The following is a 26,920-nucleotide window of genomic DNA, read 5'->3' as shown; positions in this document are numbered from 1 at the left end:
TTCAAATGATACCGATCTATTATCTCTCGGCAAACCACATCTCAATCACACTTGGTTAAAGGTTATACTTGTTTTGTTAGGTTGCAAGTTCGAAATATACAAATAGCATTTTTAATTTTATTTTTAACCGTTTTAAGTTTATGGGCGGGTCAACCCACAATTCGACTCAAGTATCCATTTACTCTCACATAAATACTCAAATTAACCACAACTCTCGACCCGACAATTCGGACACTTAAAAATATATATATATATATATATATATAAATGAGTTAGTTAAAAAGTTGAACTTTTATTGTTAAAATGTATCGCGTTCATTAAATTTGGTGTTGAATCTTAAATATAAAGTGTGGTTAGTCTAGTTGATTAAAGAGTTGTACTTGTTTTTGTCAGGTTGCAAGTTCGAAACATACAAATAGCATTTTTAATTTTATTTTTAACCGTTTTAAGTTTATGGGCGGGTCAACATACAATCCGACTCAAGTATCCATTTACTCTCACATAAATATCCAAATTAACCACAGCTCTCAACCCGGCAATCCGGACACTTTAAAAATTAAGCATCATTATATATTTATATAGATTCTTACCAATATAGTTGTAATCTCATAATTTAGATAGACTTTTTATTTTTATTTTTATATGAAACTTAACCACAATTCTATAAAAGTAAAATTATTTTCAAATTGGCTCATATTTTGATTTCCATTGTATTTATGTCAAATTGGGAGCTCTTTATTAAAAAATTTAGATCTTTTCTTTTAAATATCACAATTTTGAAGCTTTTAAGCATCACAGTTATACAAAAACGCTGTATCTGTAATTAAAATCCTTATTTACTAAAATGCGGTCATCAAATTAGTGCCCTTGAATCTTTTATTTTTTTATTTATAAATATCATGAAAATAACCGATTAAATATTATTTCATTTTGTATAACTTTACTAATAGATAAATAGGAAGGCTCAGTAAGATTTGAAAAAAAATATCTGTTGAAATATAATATAAAAAATGTTGGTTATAAGTTTCATCCGTGCATTGCTTGTAATTTATCAGTTCTCAAGTTCAGAGTATTTGATTAATTGTAATTGTTGTTACCACATCATACTACAAAATCCAATTTTTTGAATTTGCAGATACACGAGATAGAAGTCCTAAAAAATATCCCGCCTATTTTTGACTTGAAGTTGTCATTCATTCTTCACATTCATTCATTCTTCACTTCATCCTTAATCTGGGTCCCAATATTAAGCCATGTGTGTTGCAGACACTTATGAGCAGTTGGTCTCTTTTCTGGTGCAAAATCAAGAAGTGGACACAAAAACTCCGCAAACTCCTTAGCATCTGTTTCAGAAAACTTGTACTTCCTAACCAGAACCTCATCTAGCGACATGTTCTTTAGCCTTCGTATTCTCTTCAGATCCCCGTGTCTGTCGAAATAATCTTTAGACAAAGCTCCACTAATTGCAATCTGTTTCATAACAAACAATTCAGTAAGACCCATCTTTTTTTCACAAATGGAATGGGGATCAATCACAAGATAACACGATGGTTGGTTAACTATGAGTATTATTATTACTGATTATGATAATATTATACATGTTCTTCATTTTTTCCTTTTTTTGGTTTAAAGAATTAACAAAAAAAAAAACAAGACTGTAAAGAATCTGATATCAATGTTAAATATCCTAGATTGGGTTTGTAGAACTCGCTAAAGGGGGAGACTTGAATAACTTCAACATTATGTCATAAAGGGACTATGAACCTATTTTTGGAACTAAATTCTAATCATAATCAAATACTAATAAAGAAGACAACTTAAAATAATAACATTATTACCATAACCAATAATAACAGTTATCTATTAATTATCATGTGATTGTACATTCGAAACCCTAATCTACATTTCTATCATAGTGTCACTTACCTTTTTCGGCATCTTTCCAAGGAGCTCCATCATTAGAGCCAGGTGATCCTTGCAAATGAGCAAAACAGTTGATTAATAACAATATATTAAACAAAAATAAATAAACGTGTTAAAGATCAGGTAATGTATGGGATTTTGATCAAGGGAGACTAAATTTTAGGACACAAATTAACCAAACATAAGATCAAGAACAAATACCTCATCCTCGACGTAATCTTGTCCCTTCTTAGGATTAAACATGATCTCACCAGTGGCTAACTCAAAAGCCAAACAAGCAAATGACCACATGTCAGCCGAGAATGAATATCCAGATCGAAGAATGACCTCGGGGGATCTATACTCCCTCGTTTGAATTTCTTCTGATAATGGGTTATCTGCAAAACATGCATTTCCAAAGTCCACAATCTTGCACCTTACGTTAATCCCATTTAGACATCTATCCGGCTTTACAGTTGGTCTCACAACTCCTATTGAAGCTCGTCTTTCTGCTATTTTAGTCACAGCCTTTCTCGCCATTCTCTTCAATTTTTTCTCAATAATATTAGTGGTGGTTCTATCATTTGGATTTCCCTCCGGTTTTTCAAGGATAGGGGTGAGACCTGATCTAATAGGATCTTTAGATGGATCAATAGTGGACATGAGAAGAACATTCTCAGGTTTTAGATCTGTATGTATAATGCCAAGTTGTCTATGTAGATAATCCAGACCAATTAAAATGCATTTGCATATCTCTCTGACCTTGTCCAATTCCAGACACTTGTAGCGATTAAATTTGATCAACCGGAGTAAGCTTTCACCCAGAAATTCATTTACCATGCACAAATGTTGTCCATTTGGGCCTGCGTGCTTAAAGTGATCAATTAATCTTACAACATGTTTACTATTTGTGGGGTCTCCTTCAGCGATGGCAGAAAGGAGTCCAACCTCGTGAAGACCTGCCTGCGTAAATTCTGGCGCACTTTTGTGGATCTTAAGAGCAACATAATTCTGCAAGGATATATAAACAACCACAAGATAAGCACCTTAGGTCCTTAAGCCACAAAAGGGGGGAAATCATCTATAGAGATCATAGACTTTAATAACCAAATGAGAAAGATAAAGGATGGTCCATCAGACCAGTAAGCACTTAATATAAAAAGCTTCAAACACCAAACATCTTGGTGTAGGGCTTCCGAAACCAAATGTTCGATTCTGTCTGAACTCTGAACTGAAAAAGTCACAAGAAACAACCTTTTGCAATAAACACATGCTAACATAAAATGGAGATTTTGCTCTTTATCAATTATTGTAGTGACAGATCATGAGCATCATTCTTCAACTAAGGAAAAACAGTAAATTCAATCATCAATATTCCACATTACAGGGTTTCAACCCATCATTTCCCTTATATGCCGCGGACTGAAATTGGACATAACTTTCCAGATAAGGAAATCTCAAAGCAAAATTCTAAAAATAACGAGGTATAAAGGTAAAGTAAACATGATATATTAATGAACAAAGTATTACAGTATCATCAAAGTTGAATGATGAAAGAAAACAGTTAGTCTCAGGTTGGTCAAAATCACGGTGAGATCGTAAATTGAAAAGGCAAAAATGAAAAAGTCTATAGTATAGAACAGAAGTGATTCAAAATTTTCAATGATGAATAATCTGATGCGAGATATATAGGAAGGAGATAAGGGAGAAAGTATACGGAAGTCTTAGTGTCGTAAGCGAGCCAAACGGTGGAAAACTGGCCCCAACCGAGCTTCCTCTGAGCGATATAGCGGCCGTCAGCGAAGGAATCTCCGATTCTAACAGCGTGATATCCGCCTTTCCTGTATGATTCGATACGCTCATCTTCTTCCTCAGATTCACTGGATGAGAGACTAGACATTGCGAGTTTCTCTCTCGACCTCCGCCAAGAAGTCGCTCGAAAATCTTCTTCTTTATTATCCAAGCGGGATTCTGACTCAGATTTTCCTAAACAAGTTTTGAATTTTTTAATATATATTCAAGTGGTCGTTTGATCGTGTGCTTTTCTTGGGTTTTTTTATTTATTTTTCTATTGTACATAATTAATGGGAAATTTCACTAAATGACATCAGATGAGCTGGTGGTCTCCAGCGCAATATAGGTTTTGGATGAAATTGTAACCCTTGCGAGATGTAATTGGATGCTGTGAAAAGTCCTTTTACGAATGCATCTCGCGAATGAATCTTGCGATTGTGGACTTTTCAAAAAAAAAAATATATATTGTGTGTCGAGATTGCTGGTTGTGTCTCGCAATTGTCGGTTGTTTCTTGCCACCGAGATTACGTCTCGCGATTTGTGGATTTTTCATATAGCATCCAGTTGCGTCTCACGACAGGACAATTTCGTAAAAAAAATATGAAGTGGTCACCAACACATTTAAAATTATGCGTTGGTCACCGACTCATTTACCCGTCAAATTTCTCTAATTAATTAACTAATAATAAAATAATATAGTTTTACTTTTATTAAATTTTGAAAGATATTTTAATAATTTATGTTAAATAATATTCTTTTTTATTAATTTATAAAAAAATAAAAAATATGAGAACAAGACTGAAATTCATATTCATTGTCTACTTTTCAAAGAAACAAAACAAACTAAGATTCATTGTCTACTTTTGAACTATATGAATTTTCAACTATCTTCAAAATTCAAAGAAACAAAATATGTCACCTCTATCAAAGAAACAAAACAAGTCAATTTGTCACGAGATACAAACATGTCACCCCTATCTTGAGAATCAAACAACTTTTTGAACCTTTGATTACGGTTCATTGAAGGCAGAAGTGGAGAAAAAAAATCATTTATTTCATTACTAATCATCTTCTATTTTGGTGAAACAAGTCTACATTTTTTTCTCTCCTCTATATAACGTTTTAAGAGTCAGATGAGTTTTACTAATTATGAGAGTAGTTTTTCAGGTTAACGTTTGTGTCTCTTTATATTATATTATTTTATAAATGTAACAATAAAATAAAATAAAAAATCAGTATTGTTATGTTAGGAGTTTATTTTTTATTAACACCTTCAAACTAAAACAACTCCAAATAAGGAGAGATCGATGCTTAAAAGTGTCATTGCCAAACCAAATCAATGCCTTACAATAACACTTAGAGTTTCTTATACTTATAGTTTATTCATTGGTTGTTCCTCCAAGACCGTCCCTTCTATTAGTAAGATTGAAATTGTTGTATATTTGTTGTGCACTCATAAGTCTTATTATATAGTTTGAACACTAATTTAAAATAATAAATTAACATAATCTTTAAGTAACGTACTTATTAAGTGTCACTCACTCCTATTAATTTTCTGAGAAAAACAATTCATATAATCCGTTTATTATTTTCTCTATATTTTTTACCATTACATCAAATATTATGCTGCCAATTAGTTTATTTGTAATAAACTTTTTTTTTTCTAATTTTATAAAAAAAATATTATATTTGTTAGAAAAAGTTGATCAATATTTTATTTAGAACTTTTTCTACAAATTTATCAAAAAAAAAAACATTTATTTCGATAATTTTTTTATATTAATTATCACTATCACTTTTACTTTAATTTCGATAATTTTGAAAAGTGATATTAATTGTAAGGTTGAATGACCAGTGAAATGTAAAAACACTTTTATCTAATCTTTTATCCAAAATAGAAAATAATATTTATAGATTTAAAGATAAAAAACTTAAATCAAAATAAAAGTAAATAAAAAAAGGTTATTTCTTAAGTAATAAATTATATAGATATATAATGATGCTTAATTTTTAAAATGTCCGGATTGTCGAGTCGAGAACTGTGGTTAATTTGGATATATGTGACTCACATAATGTGAGAATAAATGAATATTTGGGTCGAATTTTAGATTGACCCGCCCATAAACATTTTTACCGTAATAATTTTTTACAATTTTTTATATTATTGCACGGGACAAATGCTAGTTAAACTAATAACTATATATCTATATATTTTTAATTTGTAGGCTTGTTACAAAATATATATATATATATATATATATATATATATATATTTACTGAATTTATGTATATATATTTACTGAATTTATGAATAAATTATTGTAGCATTTGAATTTTTGTTGGTCGTTATCAATATCAGTCTCTCTTTATCCTCCTCCTGTTTTCAGATTATTCCAACACCTTGACCAACCTACTCTCTGAATTTCTCCTCAATTGTATACGCATACATACAACAAGGGGATTACCTCCTCATTGAAAATGGCAGTACAAAACGTGGATCTGTTTGAAGGATACTTCAGAAGAGCAGATTTGAATAAAGACGGAGGATCAGTGAATCTGAAGCCGTTACTTTCTTCCAAGGCGCCAATCTGCGTAAACAAGTTCTCGATCAGGTATATGTGTTTGTCTTGGAGAAGATGATGTAATCTTACTTTTTCATGTGATCGTTTATGGTTATGGCTATAGTTATGTGCAAGAATCATATGAGTTTTTTTATCATGCCTTTAGCTTTATATCATGATTGATTTGGAATTCCTCATGGCAACTCAATATCATTTACTTTTGACTCAGATATGGACACATGCTGACTACAACAAAACTGGTTTCATAGGAAGGAACGAGTTCTACAATGCCCTTAAACTTGTTACAGTAGCTCAAAGTAAGCGAGAGCTAACCCCAGATGTGGTGAAGGCAGCGCTTTATGGTTCTTCTTCAACTGTTCAACCCGTGCCACAGTTGCATAGTGCTGCTTCTACTGTTCTCCAGACTGCAAGCATGGACCACCAGTTGTTTCCTTCTCAACAAATTCAATCAGCAAAACCACCTCGACCTATGTCTTTTCCTTCTAACTTCCATCCACAACATCCTCCAAGCACAAATAATTCAGCTGATGGTACAAAAAGGGATAGTCCAAGCATTCCATCTGTGGAGTTGGTAGGCAGGGATCCTAAAGCGTTGCTGGCTTCTGGAATTGGATTTATGCCTGGCTCGGTTTTTGGAGATGCATCTTCTACATCCTCTTCTCTACTCAAACAGGATTTTCAAGTGTCTGCATCTTCTGCTAGTTATTTAACTATTTCATCATCCAACACTCCAGTTTCTACAGGTTCTCAAATGGCAATTAATTCAGGGGGAATGGGATCTTCTCAGAATTTATTTACTCAGCCATCTGTAGGAAATCAGTACCAGCATATTCAAACAGTGAAAGGAAATCCACAAGTCCCTTTGCAGAGCTCCACAACAAAGAATTCAACGAGATCTAGTTTAGTTGCAGGTGCCGGAAATTTGACAGCTGCTCAGTCACAGACTCCTTGGCCAAAGATTACTCAGACTGATGTACAAAAGTATACTAGACTATTTTTGGCAGTTGACACTGATAGAGATGGGAAAATTAGTGGTGAACAGGCACGAAACTTGTTCTTAAGTTGGCGGCTTCCACGTGGTAAGATAACATTTGGGTTACTTTATTTAACTCTTCTACTCCAATTATGTTTGTTCATACAAAGAATCATGTTCATATTTTGTGTGTCAGAGGTTTTATACCAGGTGTGGGATCTTTCTGATCAAGATAATGACAGTATGCTTTCTTTAAGAGAGTTCTGTATTTCACTTTATCTTATGGAACGGTTCAGAGAAGGCCGCTCCCTTCCCTCTATGCTTCCAAGTGAGGTTTTCTTGAATGAGGGACTAATACCTGCCACTGGTCAATTTTCCACAGCTCATAACAATGCGAGTTGGAGACCTAGTCAAGGTATATGTTTTTCTTCAAAAGATAAGTGGTATTTTTTAATTGTAATTCTTTGTACAGCTAGGTATGTGATTCACCTTTTTTCTGCTACTAATTCTAGTTTTAGTATGAAGCTTTTATGTATATCAACATTCAATAGCAGTTAGGTACTTAAGATTATAGGCTTAATAACTCCTCACATATGTGATAGGGTTACAACAGTCACGAGGGATGGCTGCTTCCCAGCAATCTACTCATGCTGCCAGAGCAAAGTTACCAAATCAGGGTCCTCCCTCCCCAGCTGATGAGTCTATGCCACCATCTCCACAGAAATCCACAATTCCTGTGCTTGAGAAGAATCTTGTAGACCAACTTAGTGAAGGGGAACAAAATTCACTAAACACAAAGTTCCAAGAGGCAAAAGAGGCAAATATGAAGGTACATCCATTCTTCAGTTGTCGTTTTCCCCCCCAAAAAAGGTTGATTTTAGATGTGGCTTTATTTACTATATTTGAAGAATTTGTTATGCTGCCAGATTGTGAAATCTCCGATAGTCATTATTTATTGTTTCAAAATTTGGAGATATAAGAGGTTCCTTGTTCTATCTCAGTAACAACACAAATTTTCCCCTATAGGATATAAGTTAAATCCATTTATTGAAATCTTTCATTATCTAGCATGATACCATTATGTTTTTAAGTGTAGGTGGAAGAACTGGAGAAGGAAATAGTAGAGTCTAGACAGAAGATAGAGTTCTACAGCTCCAAGATGCAGGAAATTGTGAGAAATTCATCTTCCTTATCTTATCATTTCTAGAACTCTTTGGACATTCCAGCAGTTGCTGAGGAATGATTTATTTACTTTAATTTAAGTACCAGTGTAGGAAAGTGTCAATTATGGTTCATTTTGTCTGTAATTTAACTTTCACGAGTTGCTTATATGCAACACCATTTTGGATTTATTAAGCGTCTAAATTGATTTTCTGATGCTTATTTTACCCTTTCAAACTTGAAACTGAATCTACTTTAAGTATGAAAAGTCACTTATGCAGATAGTAGTAGGAAACCAAAAGTAAAATTAGTCTTCTAAATCTAAAAGCTTCACTAGAAAAGGCAATATTGTTGGAAACCAAAAGTGATATTAGAGGGAAAGATAGACTGAATTAATGATATAAGAAGAATTTTGGTAGCCGACCTAAGTCAAGTTTATTGTAACGTTCAATATGTCTATAAGCTAATTCTTAGTAGTATTTTACTGAATTAGATGATCCTGAATTGGTCTTCGTGGTATATAGCTAGAATTGTTTATTGTTCTGCTTCTTGAGTAAGAACAGGTATTGGAAGTGCTAGTGTCAATGCATACCATATTTCTTATATAGTTGCTTTGATTTGATGTCAGGTTTTATACAAAAGCAGATGTGATAGCCGTCTTAATGAGATTTCAGAAAGAGTTTCTGCTGATAAGCGTGAGGTACTTTTGTGTTTAACATTGTTGACTTTGCTACAGTTTCCCCCTAAGGTTTAAAAAAAAGAAAAAGAAATAAACTTTGTAAAAATTAATGATCGCAAAGAATTGAAATCAAGGATACAAGCAAGAAGAAAAATAAAAGGAACAAGGCTTCCAAAGTGACTATATGAATTATTGTTATTTAGGTTGAATCTCTTGCCAAGAAATATGAAGAGAAATACAAACAGACAGGAGATGTGGCCTCTAAATTAACCATTGAAGAGGCCACTTTTCGTGATATTCAGGTATGTGTATGCTTTATATGCATATTTCTTAACTTGAGAATATGCTATGGTTAACTAAATCTTAATTGAACTTCAACTTGAAAGGAGAAAAAAATGGACATGTATTGGGCGATTATGAAAATGGACCAAGACGGAAAGCCTGAAGCTATTCAGGTACATCAACACATATGATGATTATATTCTTTAGGTCGCCGTGAAGAAGTCTGAGAAAAGTGGTTCATGGATTTTGGCAGGTTGGCGCTGATCAAATCAAACTAGAATTGGAGGAGCTGATGAAATTCCTGAATGAGCGCTGCAAGACTTACAGCTTACGTGCAAAACCAACCACATTGGTTGAACTTCCTTTTGGTACTGTATTTCTCTTTTCTTTTTAGTTGTCTTCCATATTATTTATAGCACGAGTACAATCAAGTGTTCAATTATTGTTTGCTTTACAAGGACAGAATCTAGTAGATTGCAAGGAAGTTCTAAGTTGTAAATCAGTTACATCTCTTTACCATGTCTATTTAACCTCATATTCTCTGATGGTATATTTGACTTAATTTGGGCTTCACCCTTAAAGAAGAAATATATACTTAATCTAATTGATCGTATCGTAGTGTCTGAACATGTAATGTAGAAGAACTCGGCCATTCAAAGTGTTTGTACTATAGCTTTTGTTTTTATGCAAAGTCACTTTATATGTAATTAAAGCTCCCATTTTCTGCCTTCATTTTGAGCACTAGATATTATCAACTGTTTATTTTTTCTATTTCCCATTCATCCTGTAATACTTATTTTTCCTTTACAAAAATGAAGGTTGGCAGTCTGGCATTCAAGAAGGAGCAGCTGATTGGGATGAAAATCGGGATAAGTTTGAAGATGAAGGTAAATAAATGCCAGTCCACTTTTGGTATACATCTTTTTTAATTGGACCAACTCAATCTTGAAAATATGTGAACATTCTCAACAAGCTAATTGATCAGTGGAATATTACTGATCTTTTGGCAACTTTGCAGGCTTCACATTAAGTAAAGACCTGACTCTAGATGTGCAAAATGTTGTTGCACCTCCTAAGGAGAAATCAGTCATAAAAAAGGGATCTTCTTCTGTTGAGGTTGGAGCAGAGGTTTCATCTATAGTTGCCAATGGTAAAATTAATAAAGTGCCAAGCTCTGAAGAAAGGGCTCCTAATGATGCTCATAGTCATAAAAAAGGGATCACTGCAAGTCCACTAGGTCGGAACTCATCTATTAAGAACTCTGACATGGATACTTCTTCACCCCGTGATTCAGATACCCAGAGGTATTAGAATCGTGACTTCTTTTAATGTCTAGTTAGATACTCGCCAAGTTTAACTGTACATGCCTTTCTGATGCAGTGAACATGGAGGAACATTCGACACTCACTTTGACACCAACTCGGTCTGGGATTTGAATTCTGTATCTAATAAGGTAAATATATTTGAAAAAATTTATAGTTCTGGTCTGGATCCAGACACGTGCATGTTTGAAAACAGAACTTAGTGAGGGGAGTATTTAGAAATTTATTAGTGGTTTTTCTCATATGAAGCTGGATTCAGATTCAGAAACATAAAGTGGTTTCAAAATAGGCCCCATGATCATTTCAAAAATTGATTCTGATACCTTCTCTGAATGTTCTCTCGCAGGAGATGGAGCATTCATTCTTCGTTTCAGACGAATTAGGTCTGCCTCCAATCAGGACAGATTTTTCATACAGAGACAACTTTCCTAAGAAAAGTACATATATCTTTACAGATTCTATTCCAAGTTCTGCCAATTCTCCAGAGTCAGATAACTTGTTTCAAAATAAGAGGACACCTGTGTTCGATTCTGTTCCAAGCACACCACAATCCGATATCTTTCAGAACAGGAGCACATTTGTGTTCGACTCGGTGCCGAGCACCCCACAGGCCAATAATAATCTGTTTGAAAATAAGAGCACGTTCCAGTTTGACTCCGTGCCAAGCACCCCACAGGCCAATAATAATAATCTGTTTGAAAATAAGAGCACGTTCCAGTTTGATTCCTTTCCAAGCACACCTAAGTACAACTATAGCAATTCTCAATATGGGTTCGGTGAGGGACCAGATATTTTAGCAAGATTCGATTCGTTTCGCAGCACTGCAGATTCTGATTATGGGCAGGGATTATTTTCCCAGCAAGATTCACTTGGAAGATTTGATTCCTTCCGCAGTTCTAAGGAGTCGAATGATGGTCATGGTTATGCCAGGTTTGATCCGATCCATAGCAACAGAGTTTCCAATGATAGCCATGTATTTCCTTCTTTTGATGATTCGGACCCATTTGGATCGAGCGGTCCATTTAAGACATCACTAGACAGTCAAACCCCGAGGAGAGACTCCGATGACTGGAAGCCTTTCTAGCCGAAATTGGATTCTTACATTGGTGACATGATTTGGTACCACACTGAGTTTTAAGGCGATGATCTCACTATGTATTATACTCACCTTCATTATTCGATCGCCTTGTTTTTTTTAATTTTTAGGGCAGATGTATAAATGCAAACAAATAGATATTTGTAAACTACCATAGATATACATTATGCAATGAGTAGAGTTTCCTTGTGTCTTCAAATTCTAGTACAAAAAAGAAGCAAAACCTATACAAAATATTCAAGCTTTGGTACCAAAAATCTCCACCAATGAAGACCATGTTCCAGAAACACCCAACACAACCCCGATCAGCACAATAGCTCCATCCAAAACCAATCCTCTAACACTCATCTCTTCCTTATAAACAATCAAATGAAACAAAGCAGGCAAAACAAAACCCAACACAATACAAACACTACTCCCAACCAAAGACAAAAAATCAGCAAAATTAGGCACCAAAAGCGCCACCAAACTCACTCCCAAAACCACAATCCATCTCCCCCACATGCAGTACCTTGCTTCAAAGAATCTCCTCTCCACCACCTCATAAACCGGATTCATCATCAAAGGAAACGTGAAGAACAGATTCACGCACAACCCTATTTGCACCACCGAGCTAATCCAACCTCGTCCCAAATTAGTCGTGATTATATCTTTCGTCTCATCTCCAAATGCAAAGTAACCCAACGCTCCAAACGCTCCATATATCGTAGAAATGAATGCCATCGATAACCCTAGAATTCTCCCAAACTTATGTTTGTCTCTCGTCTCCGATTCTATCGGAAGGACCATGCCCACACCTTCAAAAGCGTAAACTGCCACCCCAAGCCCGTAAAAGAAGACCGAGAAACCTCCAAACATATGTAATTCGGGTCTTCGGTTCAAGAACGTGATAACGTCTTCAACCATCACGGTACCGATGGCACCGAGATCGACTACATCGGCAAAGATGCTTAGAGGAGCTAAGTGGGTTAGGGTTGGGATTGAATTCAGACCTAATTGAAATGGAAAACAAGCCCAGATGTAAAGGGTTTTGATCGGAATCCCTATAAACATTGGTGTAGTAGGGTTTAAACTTTCTGGGGAGTAATTAAAGATATTGACCAACGTGGTGGCGATGAAAATTAGGTAGCTGATACAGAATCCGGCCTGGGAAAGGACGATCATGATGTCAACCGCCGCTCGTCCGACGGGGCCGCATACTACGAATCCCAAATCGCCAAAGGATGCGATTTTGGGGCGGCCTTTTAGGGATTCGAGCTTTCGACGGGTGTAAACCAAAAGCATCATGCAGTGGTAGGTGAGATAGGAGACGACGAAGAGCATGATGAGACCCATGACCCATCCAGTTCGCCGGAAAGTGTAGGGAAGGCCGAGAACGCCGGCGCCGACTATGGCAATGAAAACGTTGGCGAATGTCTTGGATTGGGAAGAGAGATGATTGTTGGATTTGGAAATAAGTGGGCTGTCCTCTCTGGGATGATGATTTGGAGGGATTTGAAGCACGTGCGAGGAGGAACTCGCTTCCTTGTCAAAACCCATCAAGATTTTCTTTAGTGAGAGAAATCGCGAGGAGTGATTCAGCCTAATCAGGCAAAAGATTTCGTTTTTTCAATCTCAATTATCAGAGATTCAAATAAACGAAATCTGAATCACTCCAGGCACATCAATTGGGATCAGATGAGATGTTCTGCAGATGAAGATAGAGAAGAGAATTGGGGGAATATGATTTTGAGGATGCTAAGATTGATGAAGAAGATGACTTCTTTTTAGACATAAACATACATGTAGTTATGGTTAAAGGGTTCATGTTTAACCCATAGAAAACGACCAATCCCTACCAAGAAACATAAATAAATATAATTATGACCAAGGTCCATATAATGGCAAGATGACAAAAGAGAATAGTCAATTATTACTTTCTACAATACCTTATTAATAATATAACTATTTCTAGATCTAGAAACTACTGAAAACATATGAAAAAACCATAGCCATACACATATACATTAAACATGTTTTGAGAAAATGACCCAAACGCGCAAGATGGGCTGTATCTATTGTGGGGTTAATTATATCCTATCAGTACCTACTATACACAAAATGAAGTTGATCCCTGATTTGGGTTCGATCATACCCTTACATGCATTGCCTCAATCCAATAATATACAATGAGTCAGCGACACATTTTTAAAGAAAGAAGCAAAAATATGAAATGATGGTGGGTCATCAGTGTCGGTAAGGTATGATAGAATTAACCCCTGATTTGCTACTTCTTTCTTCGGTAAGTTAGGATAGAATTAACCCCTGATTTGCTACTTCTTTCTTCCTAGTACAAGTGTCAATATCTTAGAGGATACAGGGTGCGTGTACTGTTAGGAAAGAACTAACCCTAATGTGGGAAACAACACATGTTAACTTTCTTGCACATCATGAGGCGTGTCAACATTGAATTCTATGATTTTTATTCTAGGCAATAGTACTACAATCAATTGGAACCAGATAAAAAGCTCATTCAAGTGTCATCACAGCTTATATGATCATGTGAGTTAAATTCCTAAGTTATTTGATCAAATAGCAGAATAATTGAACAAATAGAACAAATCAATCCAAATTCTTCACAGCTTTAAATTAATACCCATGGTATTAGCTGTACCTATAATTAATTTGCAGATTGACTCAAGAGACATGTATTGGCAAAACGGATCTAATTGCTTACCTTTGCGATTTCGTAAACGTGCTTCAGAGTTACAGTTGAGGCTACAACGTGTCCTGGACGGCTGCTTCCAGATTCCACGCCAGTCGCCAGCAGCCTTCTTAAGGTACCAAGTTACCGATGGAGATTTGACAGTAAAATCAAAATCGAAAGTATCATCCTTATTCGCGGTGATTGTAACTGCCACTGGAGCATCCGATTTGGATTTCTGCGTCCTGGCATTGAAATCCTTGAAGAATGCCATCGAGTTCAACTTGTACTCACCTAGATCGGGACCAACCGGTGGCCCTGGCCGCGAACCTCCGGCTGGAACGGTTAGTTTGATAGTATCCATGATCGGCCGCCGGACATTGCAGTTCGCGCATCGGAGAGCGGAATCGCAATTTCTGTAAAGGGGAGGAATATATTGGGCTTTGAAATTTTAGTTGGCCCATAAAAGAGTTCAAATTATTGGGCTATTTTAATTAGATCTGGAAACTCAGTACACAAGGCCCAAATTTAAAAACGTTTGTGAATTAACAAAAATAAATATATATATATATATATATATATATATATATATTAAATACTTGTTTTTTTTTTTTTGTTGTTGTTGTAAAGGCTCAAACATTTTGAATATTATAGAGTTTTTTCAAAATAAACGGATTATTCAGAAAAAAATATTAATTTTCTAATAATTTTTAAGATAAACTCTATATACATCCTAGTTAAAAATTTAAATCTCTCTAAGAAAATGTTTTTACTAAAAAAATCTTACAACATTAAGATTGCCTTGGTTTCAAATTTCAATTCTTCACAAGAATATGATTTTTTTTTTAAATCTTAAAATAAGTTCAAATTTATCATAACTTTATTTTTTTTATTAAATTTCTCGTAAAAAGAAAATAAGTTCGAATAACTTGATTAACTATTATCTGTATGTTAAAGTTGTATTTAAATTATTACAATATATATTGCAACATCACAAACAATCACATTAATTCAAGTTCAACAACTCATAGCATATTTCATTAGTTCAATAATTAATAAAGAGTCTTATCTAAGTAATTAAAGATATTATATTCAATTTTAACCTAAAATGTGCTAAATTAAATTGTAAGACCATGATCTTGATAATAATTTAACAACTAAATTATTAACCCATATTATTTTTGTCAACTTGCAAACATTAATAAGCACTAGGTAGTGGCATTAGGTCAAAAGTTTAGCTTTTTATTAAATTTGTTATGCATGCATGTAATTGTCATTCATTTGTCTTTATTTGTCTTTCAAATCCTGACTTATCAATAGATAATAAGTAGAGAGAGTGATTTGCAAAATGACAAATAAATTACTCACATGTTTTTGTCATCCACGACCACACATGTTTCTCGTACATATTTTCTTTGAGCTTCTTCTATTTGAGTAAACTAATCAAAAATTATTTCAATTTATTTCTCATTATTCATAATACATTCATTAATTAAAATATTAAAATAATTTTATTTTAAATTATTATATATTCATGTAAAATCAAAATTTTAAATCTATGATAAAAAAAAATGCTCGAGCTCCTATTAAATGGACATAATATTTTTCCGTATCTATTCAACATGTTAACTTATTTGAAAATAACGCTTAGTTAAAAACTATATATATTTTAATGCTTAGTTAAAAATTATATACATTTTAATTTTAAGATTAAAGTGTATTAGTCTAAGTTCATGTCAATTAATCTTTGAGAGGTTAGTTCAATAATCAAATATTTTGTAATAAATTTTAATCAAAGCACAGGGGATATGTCATTTTAGTTTAAATGTCAATTAATTTTCTAAGAAACGTTAATGGTATTTTTGTTTAAAAATTTAAAAAATTAAGGGGCTATATGATCATTCATCCAAAGTTTGAGGAATTATTTATTCATTATTAACAAATTAATCGTGTGGTCTAGCTTCCGGGCCTACCTTGGAATCGTCCGTACTCGATTGGGGATATTAATTTGTCGTGGAATATTGGAGAAAAGTATTATATTATGTTAGGTTTATTTGGTTGGTTTTGGGTATTTAAATAATTTAAACTTTCTTCGGTTTTTAAATATTTTAAACAAAATTAAACACCTCACTCAAATCATTAATTAAAATATTTTCAATTTTCAATTATTATTTTTTATTTTATTTATATTAATACTTATTAAACTTTTATATTAAAAATAATTATCACATTCTCAAAATAATCCACGTTATTATATTTTTTTCTCTCTAAGTTTTTAAAATAACACTAATCCAAAAAGGTTTTAAAGAGGAAAAAAATATGATAATTAATTATGATTTTGAGAAATTAGAAATATTTTTTTGGTAAAAAAATTTAAATGATATTGTTATATATATATATATATATATAAAATAAAATAAATAATTTAAAATAAAATATATTTTAGTATTTTTTTAATTACTTAATGATGAAAGAGAATTGATTTTAATTTGTTTCTGTTATTGGAATAACCAAATCCAACCGGACCTTAAAATACACTACCAATTTATTTTCTAATAATAATGATTACCACCTAGTTCTTATGGTAGGTTGTGGCTCGCTATCATCATGCCACTAGTATTGTATTGCATTATTAGGCTATTAACATATATTGATTAGTCATTTCATTATATTTGTGATTCCATAAATTATTAGTATCAAATTTTATTTATTTTATAAGTAACAAATTAATAAAATATTGTTTATTTGAAATGTATGTCACAAAATTGAAGTTCTTCACTCTCATTATAACATTCTTAAAAATAACTTAATTCTTTAAGGAATATAGTTTTACTTAACCTACCCGTGAGTTACTAAATTTGTATGTCATAACAATTGGACTTATCTTCTTTCGGCAAAGAGATGTATCCCTAACCTCCTCTAAGCTTTTGGGTTTGAACATGTCAAACGTCAAGTTCTGTTCGTCTGATTAAATGGTTAAGTGTGTTTACGAGTTATATATTTTTTATCCTGTCTAGCAAGGATTAGTCGTATTTCAAATAAGAAGCGAAACTCATTGTTTTAAAAAAAAATTAATTGGACTTATCTCATCTTCTAACATACACTTAATCATTTAAGTAGGAGCAGAATTTGTCGCCTGACGGACTCAAACTTAGTACATCAGCCTCCCCGAGGTCCTAAGTTTGAGTCCGTCATGCGACAAATTCTGCGCCTAATTAAATAATTAAGTGTCTTTACAAGTTATGGCGAAGAATTAATCGCACTCCAAATAAAAAACAAAAAAATCTAAACCAAGACTTTACATATAAATAACTCACCCAATAAAGCCTAAAGACTGAAGATTTAGATTGTAATCATATATCTTATTGTGGCCTTTATATTTTATTAATTGAGACGCATAAACTAACTTAAAATGAGAATCCACACAATCTAATCATAAAAGAAAATGTGATTGAACCATGGTGGATTAAAAAGGTACACAGTTGCGGGCCATAGACTCACTGTTCATTCATCATTATTTTTAGAAATTACTAGATCATCCGACTGACTCTGATCATGAAAACACAAAGAATACTCTTACTAATAAGCTGGCTGCTGAATCAAATTACCCAAATACTTCTTCTTCTTCTTCTTCTTTACACTGATCATATAGTTGTTGTACAAATTTGACCATGAAACTGGTCTGGATGTCACTTGTCGTTATGTTTTTCCTACATGGGTGGTGCTACTGTCTCACGTATGGGGGAATGATTAATCCAAACACCTCCACAAGACCCGCCTTTGTGAACATCGGATCCATGTTCTCCTTCGGTTCTACCATTGGAAGAGTCGCCAAAATCGCCATTGAAGCAGCTGTCCAAGATATCAACTCTAACTCATCTGTTCTTCCAGGCACCAAGCTCAATCTCACCATGCTCGATTCAAACTCCAGTGGTTTACTTAGCATTCTTGACGGTATGTTGATCGTCAACTTCAAGCCAAGGCACCCTCTTTCATAATAATAATAATTTGTATTCCAATTTCAATTTTCAACAGCATTGCAGTTCATGGAGACAGACACAGTTGCCATAATCGGCCCACAATCGTCTGTCATGGCTCATGTTGTCTCCCACATAGCCAACGAGCTCCATGTCCCGTTATTATCATTCGCAGCAACGGACCCTGCACTTTCCTCCCTCCAGTATCCCTTCTTTGTCAGGACCACACAGAGCGGAATGAGCCAGATGGCTGCCATTGCTCGGCTCGTCGAGTACTACGGATGGAGGGAAGTTACAGCTATCTACATAGACGATGACGACGGGAGAAACAGTATAGCTGCGTTGGGCGATCGGTTAGCCGCCACTCGACGTGAAATCTCTTACAAAGCGCCTCTTAAGGTGGAAGCCACGAGAGCAGACATAACTGATGTCTTGGTTAAGGTTGCACTGGCTCAGTCTAGGATTTTAGTGATTCTTGCTTATCCAACTTGGGGGATAGAAACGCTCTCCGTTGCTAGGGATCTTGGAATGATGGAACGTGGCTACGTTTGGATAGCCACGGACTGGTTGTCGACTTATCTTGACACCAACTCCCCTCTTCCTTTGCCTGCCATGGACCATCTGCAGGGGGTCGTCACTCTACGAATGCACACTCCCGATTCAGAGCCGAGAAGGAGGTTCGTTTCCAGGTGGAATAACCTGACCAGTCGAAAGAGTTCCGAAAACGTTTCTCTTGGTTTGAACGTTTACGCCCTTTACGCCTACGACACAGTGTGGTTGCTTGCGAATGCGATCGACGCGTTCTTAAGCCGAGGTGGCGCAATCTCATTCTCAAATGTTTCGGGTTTGAACCAATTTGGTTCCGGGAAACTGAATCTGGACACACTTAATGTCTTCAACGGCGGGAAGCTATTGCTCGACAGCATTCTACAAGTGAATACGACTGGCTTAACCGGAACTATAAGTTTTTCGTCGGACAGATCGCTTACACTCCCGTCCTATGAAGTGGTTAACGTGATCGGAACAGGCGTTAGGACAGTTGGATATTGGTCGAACTATTCCGGCGGCTTATCGACATTGCCACCGGAAAAAGTATATGAGTTGCCTCCAAATGATTCCAGTTCAAATCAGAATCTGTTTGACGTGGTGTGGCCAGGGCAGACGATGGAAAAGCCTCGAGGATGGGTTTTCCCAAATAATGGGAGAGAGCTGAGAATCGCAGTTCCAAATCGTGTCAGTTTTCTTGAGTTCATAGAGTATGTTCCCGACTTAGACATGTTTAAAGGCTATTGCATTGACGTTTTCATTGCCGCTGTGAATTTGTTGCCTTATCCCGTCCCTTATAAGCTGGTCCCTTTTGGAGATGGGATCAACAACCCAAGCTGCACGGAAATCGTTCGCCTGATGACCGCCGGTGTGAGTAATTTATAACCGTTACCCTGTTCTGAGTTTTCTCTTATTGGTTTTGGTTTTGGTTAGGTTTATGATGCTGCAATAGGAGATATCGCGATCATCACGAACCGGACAAAGGTGGTGGACTTTACGCAGCCGTATATAGAGTCTGGTTTGGTTGTGGTTGCACCCTTGAAGAGACTGGATTTAGACATGTGGGCTTTCCTAAGACCGTTCACTCCAATCATGTGGGTTGTCACGGCACTGTCGTTTCTGGTGGTCGGAGTGGTCGTGTGGATCTTGGAGCACAGGCAGAATGACGAGTTTCGCGGCCCTCCTAGTAGACAGCTCACCACTATTCTATGGCAACTACTAGTTACTTAATCTCTTACTCAAAAGCTTAATGTATCAAACTTCTCTTCTCATTTTCATTTCACTTTGCAGGTTCAGCTTTTCAACTTGGTTCTTTGCTCACAGTAAGTATTAATTTTCCATCTTCAAATCAAGAACATAGAAAATTCAAAAAAACCTGTGTCGTCTGCAGGAGAAAATACAGTTAGCATTCTCGGTAGGCTGGTGATGCTCATTTGGCTCTTTGTGGTTTTGATAATCAACTCCAGCTACACGGCAAGCCTGACGTCTATACTCACGGTCCAACAGCTTTCATCTCCCATCACTGGGATCGAGTCGCTAATAGCCTCCAAGTATCCGATTGGCTACCAACATGGTTCGTTTGCCCGAAATTATATGCACACTGAACTGGGTATTGACGAGTCCAGGTTGATTCCTCTGAACTCGCCTGAGGATCTTGAGAAAGCCTTGAACGATGGTCCCAATAAAGGAGGCGTTGCGGCTGTGGTCGATGAGAGGGCATACTTGGATCTCTTCCTTACCACCCGATGTAATTACAGCATCGTCGGTCAAGAATTCACCAGAAACGGATGGGGATTCGTAAGCTCACACCTCCCCTCCTTCAAATAGGGCCAATTGAAAAATAAATAAACAAAGTACCTTATTCGTTTCTTTGACAGGCATTTCAGAGGGATTCGCCTCTAGCAATCGACATGTCCACCGCCATTCTGAAGCTATCGGAGAATGGAGATCTTCAACGGATACACGATAAATGGATAAAAGGAACCGCTTGCAGCTCACAGGGAGCTAAGCTTTCAGTTGACAGGCTTCAGCTCAAGAGTTTCTCAGGACTATTCTTCTTGTGTGGAGTAGCCTGTTTGATTGCACTCTGTATATACCTTTTTCGGTTACTGCGGCAATTCAGCCGAGACCATGTGGAAGAGGAAAGTAATGTTTCTCCTGAGTCACCCATTAGAGCCTCGCAGTCACCCATTAGAGCCTCGCGATCAAAGAGACGGCTCCAAACCTTTATTTCATTTGTTGACGAGAAGGAAGAAAGATTTAAAGCTCGGTCCAAGAGACGCCAACTAGACAGAACTTCAATGGGGAGAAGCCATAATGAGCTAGCTGAAACAGAAGTGTGAATATGTACGATAAAAATTGCTATTGTTCTAAATAATGCAAATATGAATAAGTTTATTTGAAAACCTTTAATTTACATATATAATACATTATTACTAGTTCACAATAATAATACAGAATCTATTGCATTTTGAAGTATTTATGAAAGCATTCTTCTTCCCTGCAGTATGCATAAAACACATTATACACCTCAATAACCAGTTTGGGGAAACGAGTGGCGAAATAGCTGTCGAACCCTTCAGGCACCGGCCCCAACAGTTCCTGATACGAGTAACGTGAGTAAAACGCACTCAGTCTTGTAAATGGAAAAAATAAAATAGGTTCTTCGTACCTGAATTTGGGTTGGAAGTTCCCTGTAATGATTCAACTTGTTTCGTATGACACGTAATAGGTCACGAACGCTGTTAAATTTATATCGTCTGTATCGTCCAATGTTGTTGAGAAACTCCGGTTCCATCTTCTCGTCCCATTTCGAGCCCAGAGCGACGGATGCTCTACTTTCTAAAGCTTTTAGAAGAGCTGATTCTGTCTCCCGGTTTTCCAACTCTACACGGTCGCTAGCATCGTGAAGGAAAGATAACCGCATCTCTGAGCTCCAGAAAAAAGGATGAAGATAGGCTTCTATTGCCTTGGGCCTGAAGAAACAAATAAGATTAGCTTGTTTAAAAATTAGTTTGGTTTGTTAACGCTGGATTAGCTCCTACCTTAAATCAGCTTTCGGATTAAGTAGACGGGATAACAAATCTGCAGCTTCTGGAATGTACTCGACTAAGAAAAGGTCCGGTTTGTTCTTTACAACATTGATATCACGTTCAAGATGATCGCCAAATGGATGCTTGCCGCCAGTTATGCAGAAAAAGAGGACCGACCCTAAACTGAACATGTCCACTGCCCGTGTTTGGCGTTCATGGAGAAGCTGTTCGGGAGCTTGCCATCCAGAACTTCCAGATCCTGAATTTTTGTTCAAAAGTGAATTATTCCGTGGGAACTGAAAATCGGGGAGAAACTTAGCCTTCACTTGATTAAGTAAATCCAAACAACACAATTTTCGTCATCTATCAAATTTACTCATTTAACCTAAATAACCTCCAAAAAAACCATTTTCAATCGAACAAGGTTTTACTACATCAAACAAACTCTTACCGGTAGCTTGATGACCCAAGGAAGACTTATCGCCAACAAGAGATTTGCTGATACCCATATCTGACAGCTTTGCGCATAAAATCCGTTCTTTAAGAATCAAGACGTTCTGGGGCTTTAAATCACGATGAATTATCCCCACATCGTGTAAATGCACAAGCCCGGCAACCACATCCCTGTTAACAAAAGACGCAACTGGTTACCAAATCACATTGCAAATGGAAAGGAGAAAAAAATCAAGATAAATCGAACTAGCCTCATCAATTTCAGTAATATAGGAGAAGGATGGCCATTTGGTTTCCAAAATTTAATATCTTGGGAGATGGTATTTGCAGAAGGCAAGAGGGCATCATTATGGTCTGAGATAGATTCAGTAGAGTTTGCAGGTTGTTTCTCAGAGTTACAGCATGCCGCAATCAGATCGCTTAAGCTACAATTACAACGCTCCAGAGAAAGATAAACGAAATCTTGATCATACTCAACGCCATGCCACCTGATGATACTTGGATGCCGATCAGATGCAATAAGGTTCTGAATTTCCTTGAAGGCAACATCGTGATGAGCTCTTACTAACCGTTTGACTGCAACCACGCGACCTTCGTATAGTCCCTCGAGAACAATGGTTCCGTTGCTACCTTTGGCGATTTCCCTATTGGAAACGAATAATTTTCCAATCATACGCCCATGTCCATCTTGTTGATCATAATTAAACCAAGGTTTTCTACCTGGAAAATCTATTTCATTCTTCTCAATAAGGCTGATGTTTCTACCAGGCTTCCGAATTTTCTTCCTTCTTGAAGTCACAATTCCGGAATTGTGATTGATTTCCTGTTTAACTGGTTCTTTTTCATTTTCCGATATATAATTATAAATGACTAAGACCACAAGGATGGTAACAAAGGAAAATAGAGAAATTTTCTTGAATTTTTCAGAAAGAACTATGAATCTACTTTTACGAGGCAGTCTGACTCCCCGATATTCACCAACTGAACCAGAAAGTGGAAAAATCGTATTATCACTGTAGCGTTCCAAGAATCTAGCAACCTTAGGCGGTGAATTATGCATGTCAAACGATGAGGGCATTGGAAGCGTTGTCAAATCTTCCTCATCACGAGCATCATCACGTAGCATATGAGGGTTGAAGGATGGACCGAGCATGTTATGATTCCGAAAGCGATACACAATGGCCTTTGATTGACAAGGCAATGGCATATTAAAACGAAGACCAGGTTCAGCAACCAAATTCTCCGCATTTTCCTCGCAAAGGAAAGCAGCTCCAATCTCGGCTACTGTCATATTCCAAACGACTTTATCCGAGTTACGATAAAAGGACTTAATCGTGTAATCTGTTCTGGTGATGTAAAGGGGGAGTTCGCCAGGCTTCACCATACTTTTCACAGGGAGTGTCTCTTCACCAGCAGCAGGAGTTTCATTTAGCCTGTAATTATAAATCACCTTTCCAGTCTTTGCATCGATAAGAAACACAGAGGTTTGTTTAGAACCAAGGATAATTCCTCCATCTTCTGCAACATATGGCAGTGTACTGATAAATTCTTCAATATTCATTGGAAGTTTCTGCCACAACATGAACGATTAACACCACAAATTCTAAGTTATGTCGGAAAATCGTTATGAATGAACAGTTTTTATACATACCCATTTGCCGAAAGCGCTGTGGACATATAAATCCCATTCATCCCCGCACTCTATGTGGAAACTATCCATTTGGGAAGCTTGTTCTGAATCATAATCATGATTTGAAGCTTGATATGATGAATAGATCGATGATCCTGATGCAAATGACCAGAATGTTTTCCCAGATTTAGGCTCCACTAGGTGTACTGTTCCATCCAGGGCAGCCACCAAGGCAGTATCCCCTTCTCTTTTGAATGAACAAGGGAGACAATCAAAGGATGGAGAAAGTTGATCATCAGTATGATAAATAATGTCGTTTAAATTACAATTGCAGATACAATCAAAAGATTAAAGAGATAAACATGTTATCAGTTTAATAGAAGAAAAGGGTCTTTAAAACAAAGTCAAATGAGAAGCACAAGCACCAGCACCGATTAGAAAAGTTGTGCAATTTCGAAATACTCACGAGGGGGACGACAGAAGAGACCTTCTAGACGGCGATCGATCGACGCTGCTAATGCTATAGTCGGTCCTTGATGGTGGCGCCCAAGTTTCTAGATCTAGGAAGTTGCTGGCGGTAGTATATAAACCGGAGAGTAGAATAAGGAGACATAATAATCTAACCCAGTTCAATTTCATCACCGAGAACTGAGAATTCAAATCGGAGCCGCAGATTGAGGATTGGAACGGAGTAAAGTAGGAAAAGACAGACGTTTATTGTTGGATGATAATCAAATCAAGGGAAAGAATATTCAAAGCTTAACTTAATCTCCGCCAACCCTTAAAATGGAATGTTCCAACCCCAGATTGGTGCTGACTTTTCAGCAACGCCACTTTTAGCGTCCCGGTGCGGCGATCTTAGAAGAGGATTTGCTGTTTAATCAGTAGTAAGCGCAGTCAAACTCGTGAGTTGACTCGGTGTAGTTTTTTAGTCCGTTCAAACATAATATGGTCCCTACTCGCATAGGAAATAAAACACTGGACAGATATCCATAACTCTATCAAAATGGTTATTAATGACATTTTATCCATAACTCTATCCATAACTTTTTTTTTACTAAAATGTACAGGTTTGTTTACGTTAGGAATTCTTCAATTTGAGTTATTTAAATAACTCTAAATTCAAAAATATATTTTCACTCGCTCCATTATACTATTATTTTGAAAACTGTTTCGGTCATCAATTCAGTTTCTTAAGCGTTAATTCGGTTTCTTAAGCGAACTTCGGTCCGATCGTTTCAACCCGTTGAACCACTAATTTGACCTGACTTCTCTTTCTTTAACCTATTATTGTTTAAATTTTGTATCAATAATTTAACCTAAATTAAGAGAGGCAGAATTAACAGTTTTTTTTAATGTTTAAATACTAGTTATGAATTCTAAACAATTACGTTTCTTTTGTTCCATCCATCAAATTCATAAGGTTTTAATTGTTATTAACGCTTCTGGTTGATTTTATCTATTAATGTTCAAATACTAGTGGTTTGTTTCTTAATTTTGTTGTTACTCTTACTTCAAGTAAAATGATTAAACGTAGTTTCTACCAAACAACCTGAAAGTTGAGTCCATGGTGAACAATAGAGTGTTCCTACGTGTCCAGACAACCTTAAACATATCTGATCTTTAAGAAGGACAACATGGAGGAAGAAGAAGTGAAAACATTTGATCTTTTTAATGTAGTAACGACTGGTCTTCCTCAAATATCCATTAGAATAATGGGTACCCGAATAAAAAATTTCCGGATCTGATTTTTGGTTGAACCGTTCTGTTGGACCGAATTTTGACCGGTTCAAAAAGTTACCGTATTGGAGTAAATAATCGGACCGTTTATTCAACTATTTCACGGTTAGACCGGTTAAACTGTCGGTGGTATTTTAAGACTATGCATCATATCACTCAATTCATTAAACAAAATATTATTTTAACTATTATTTTTTATTTTATTATTATAAATTATTGTTTTTAAGGTTTGTTGTCCAAATATTTTATATCTCCTCAAAATCACTCTAATTATTTTTATATTTTATTTTATTTTTAAATTAAAAAAAACTAACATGACACCCTAAAGACACACAATCATGCCCCGCTTCAATTCAAAGTATTTTTAGTTGAAATTGAACCGTCTATTAAGTCGAATCTTACCCGTGATCTTTTAGTCTTAAAAATATTCTATATCTACTCCAAATCACCACTAATTATTATTTTTAAATACTCCAAATTATAACAATCATATTACTCAATTTAGTATCTCATCAATTATATTACTCAATTTATTAATCAAAATATGTAAAGGATTGAGTTTAGTATCTCATTAATCATATTACTCAATTTATTAACCATTTGACATATTATTTGATAAAAATGACACGTCAAATAAAAGAAACGAAGCAAATGTCCGTTTAATGAAAAGTCTTAAATGACCAAGAGTTTGATTAGTTGAAGCCCATATGTCTCAAGACCTATATGATAATTGGTCCATGAAACTTGTATGCCTCGAGACCTATATGATAATTGGTCCATGAAACTTGTATGCTTAGAAAAAAAAATACTTGAAGAACAATGATGCTAACTTGTATGCTTACAAAAAAAAAAGAAGCAAAATACTTGAAGAAGAGTGCTGTTAAGATTATTGCATGTTCTTGGTAAAAATCTTGACAATTCTGCATTTTGATGTGTTAAGAAACTTTTAAGCATGCTTTTGGATTTACTTAGGATGATAACTTAGCTTCCTAGGAATATGAATAATTGACATTTTAAGGTGGTTTAGGAATATAAATTTACAGATCTACTCTTAGCTATTCGAATATC

The 26,920-nt window shown here is 35.6% G+C and overlaps 6 protein-coding genes across 6 annotated transcripts; 2 read left to right on the top strand and 4 right to left on the bottom strand.

The window, feature by feature from the left end:
- Nucleotides 1–1,040: 1,040 nt before the first annotated feature.
- On the bottom strand, nucleotides 1,041–3,886 carry LOC124914109 (SRSF protein kinase 1-like). Its single transcript, XM_047454590.1, has 4 exons — nucleotides 3,620–3,886; nucleotides 2,125–2,913; nucleotides 1,927–1,974; nucleotides 1,041–1,470 (listed from the first exon to the last, which is right to left on the bottom strand). Exons 1-4 carry the CDS (start codon nucleotides 3,800–3,802, stop codon nucleotides 1,207–1,209), a joined length of 1,284 nt encoding a protein of 427 aa, XP_047310546.1. The 5' UTR covers nucleotides 3,803–3,886; the 3' UTR covers nucleotides 1,041–1,206.
- A 2,159-nt stretch (nucleotides 3,887–6,045) lies between these two features.
- LOC124914042 (uncharacterized calcium-binding protein C800.10c-like) lies at nucleotides 6,046–11,984 on the top strand. The gene is given in 14 exon segments (XM_047454507.1): nucleotides 6,046–6,238; nucleotides 6,241–6,308; nucleotides 6,487–7,357; nucleotides 7,448–7,666; nucleotides 7,854–8,080; nucleotides 8,348–8,422; nucleotides 9,041–9,112; nucleotides 9,295–9,393; nucleotides 9,478–9,546; nucleotides 9,627–9,741; nucleotides 10,192–10,260; nucleotides 10,392–10,677; nucleotides 10,754–10,826; nucleotides 11,042–11,984. Coding segments are annotated over 14 exon segments (3,045 nt in total). The 5' UTR covers nucleotides 6,046–6,174; the 3' UTR covers nucleotides 11,780–11,984.
- On the bottom strand, nucleotides 11,934–13,506 carry LOC124914040 (amino acid transporter AVT3B-like). Its single transcript, XM_047454505.1, has one exon. The coding sequence runs from the start codon at nucleotides 13,328–13,330 to the stop codon at nucleotides 12,029–12,031; it is 1,302 nt and encodes a 433-aa protein (XP_047310461.1). The 5' UTR covers nucleotides 13,331–13,506; the 3' UTR covers nucleotides 11,934–12,028.
- On the bottom strand, nucleotides 13,507–14,886 carry LOC124914041 (50S ribosomal protein L11). Its single transcript, XM_047454506.1, has 2 exons — nucleotides 14,508–14,886; nucleotides 13,507–13,625 (listed from the first exon to the last, which is right to left on the bottom strand). The coding sequence occupies exons 1-2, from the start codon at nucleotides 14,836–14,838 to the stop codon at nucleotides 13,558–13,560; spliced, it is 399 nt and encodes a 132-aa protein (XP_047310462.1). The 5' UTR covers nucleotides 14,839–14,886; the 3' UTR covers nucleotides 13,507–13,557.
- Nucleotides 14,887–18,060: 3,174 nt separating this feature from the next.
- On the top strand, nucleotides 18,061–21,402 carry LOC124916824 (glutamate receptor 3.6). The gene is made up of 6 exons (XM_047457593.1): nucleotides 18,061–18,428; nucleotides 18,510–19,867; nucleotides 19,931–20,208; nucleotides 20,288–20,319; nucleotides 20,388–20,794; nucleotides 20,875–21,402. The coding sequence occupies exons 1-6, from the start codon at nucleotides 18,146–18,148 to the stop codon at nucleotides 21,337–21,339; spliced, it is 2,823 nt and encodes a 940-aa protein (XP_047313549.1). The 5' UTR covers nucleotides 18,061–18,145; the 3' UTR covers nucleotides 21,340–21,402.
- LOC124916825 (serine/threonine-protein kinase/endoribonuclease IRE1a) lies at nucleotides 21,372–24,976 on the bottom strand. The gene is made up of 7 exons (XM_047457594.1): nucleotides 24,579–24,976; nucleotides 24,134–24,359; nucleotides 22,734–24,052; nucleotides 22,481–22,653; nucleotides 22,042–22,288; nucleotides 21,669–21,972; nucleotides 21,372–21,598 (listed from the first exon to the last, which is right to left on the bottom strand). The coding sequence occupies exons 1-7, from the start codon at nucleotides 24,749–24,751 to the stop codon at nucleotides 21,458–21,460; spliced, it is 2,583 nt and encodes an 860-aa protein (XP_047313550.1). The 5' UTR covers nucleotides 24,752–24,976; the 3' UTR covers nucleotides 21,372–21,457.
- Nucleotides 24,977–26,920: the final 1,944 nt, after the last annotated feature.

This window comes from Impatiens glandulifera, chromosome 9 (assembly GCF_907164915.1).
Source record: "Impatiens glandulifera chromosome 9, dImpGla2.1, whole genome shotgun sequence".
Lineage (NCBI taxonomy): Eukaryota > Viridiplantae > Streptophyta > Magnoliopsida > Ericales > Balsaminaceae > Impatiens > Impatiens glandulifera.
The sequence above is the reverse complement of the archived record's forward strand: the minus strand, read 5'-3'. Positions and strand labels throughout refer to the sequence as shown.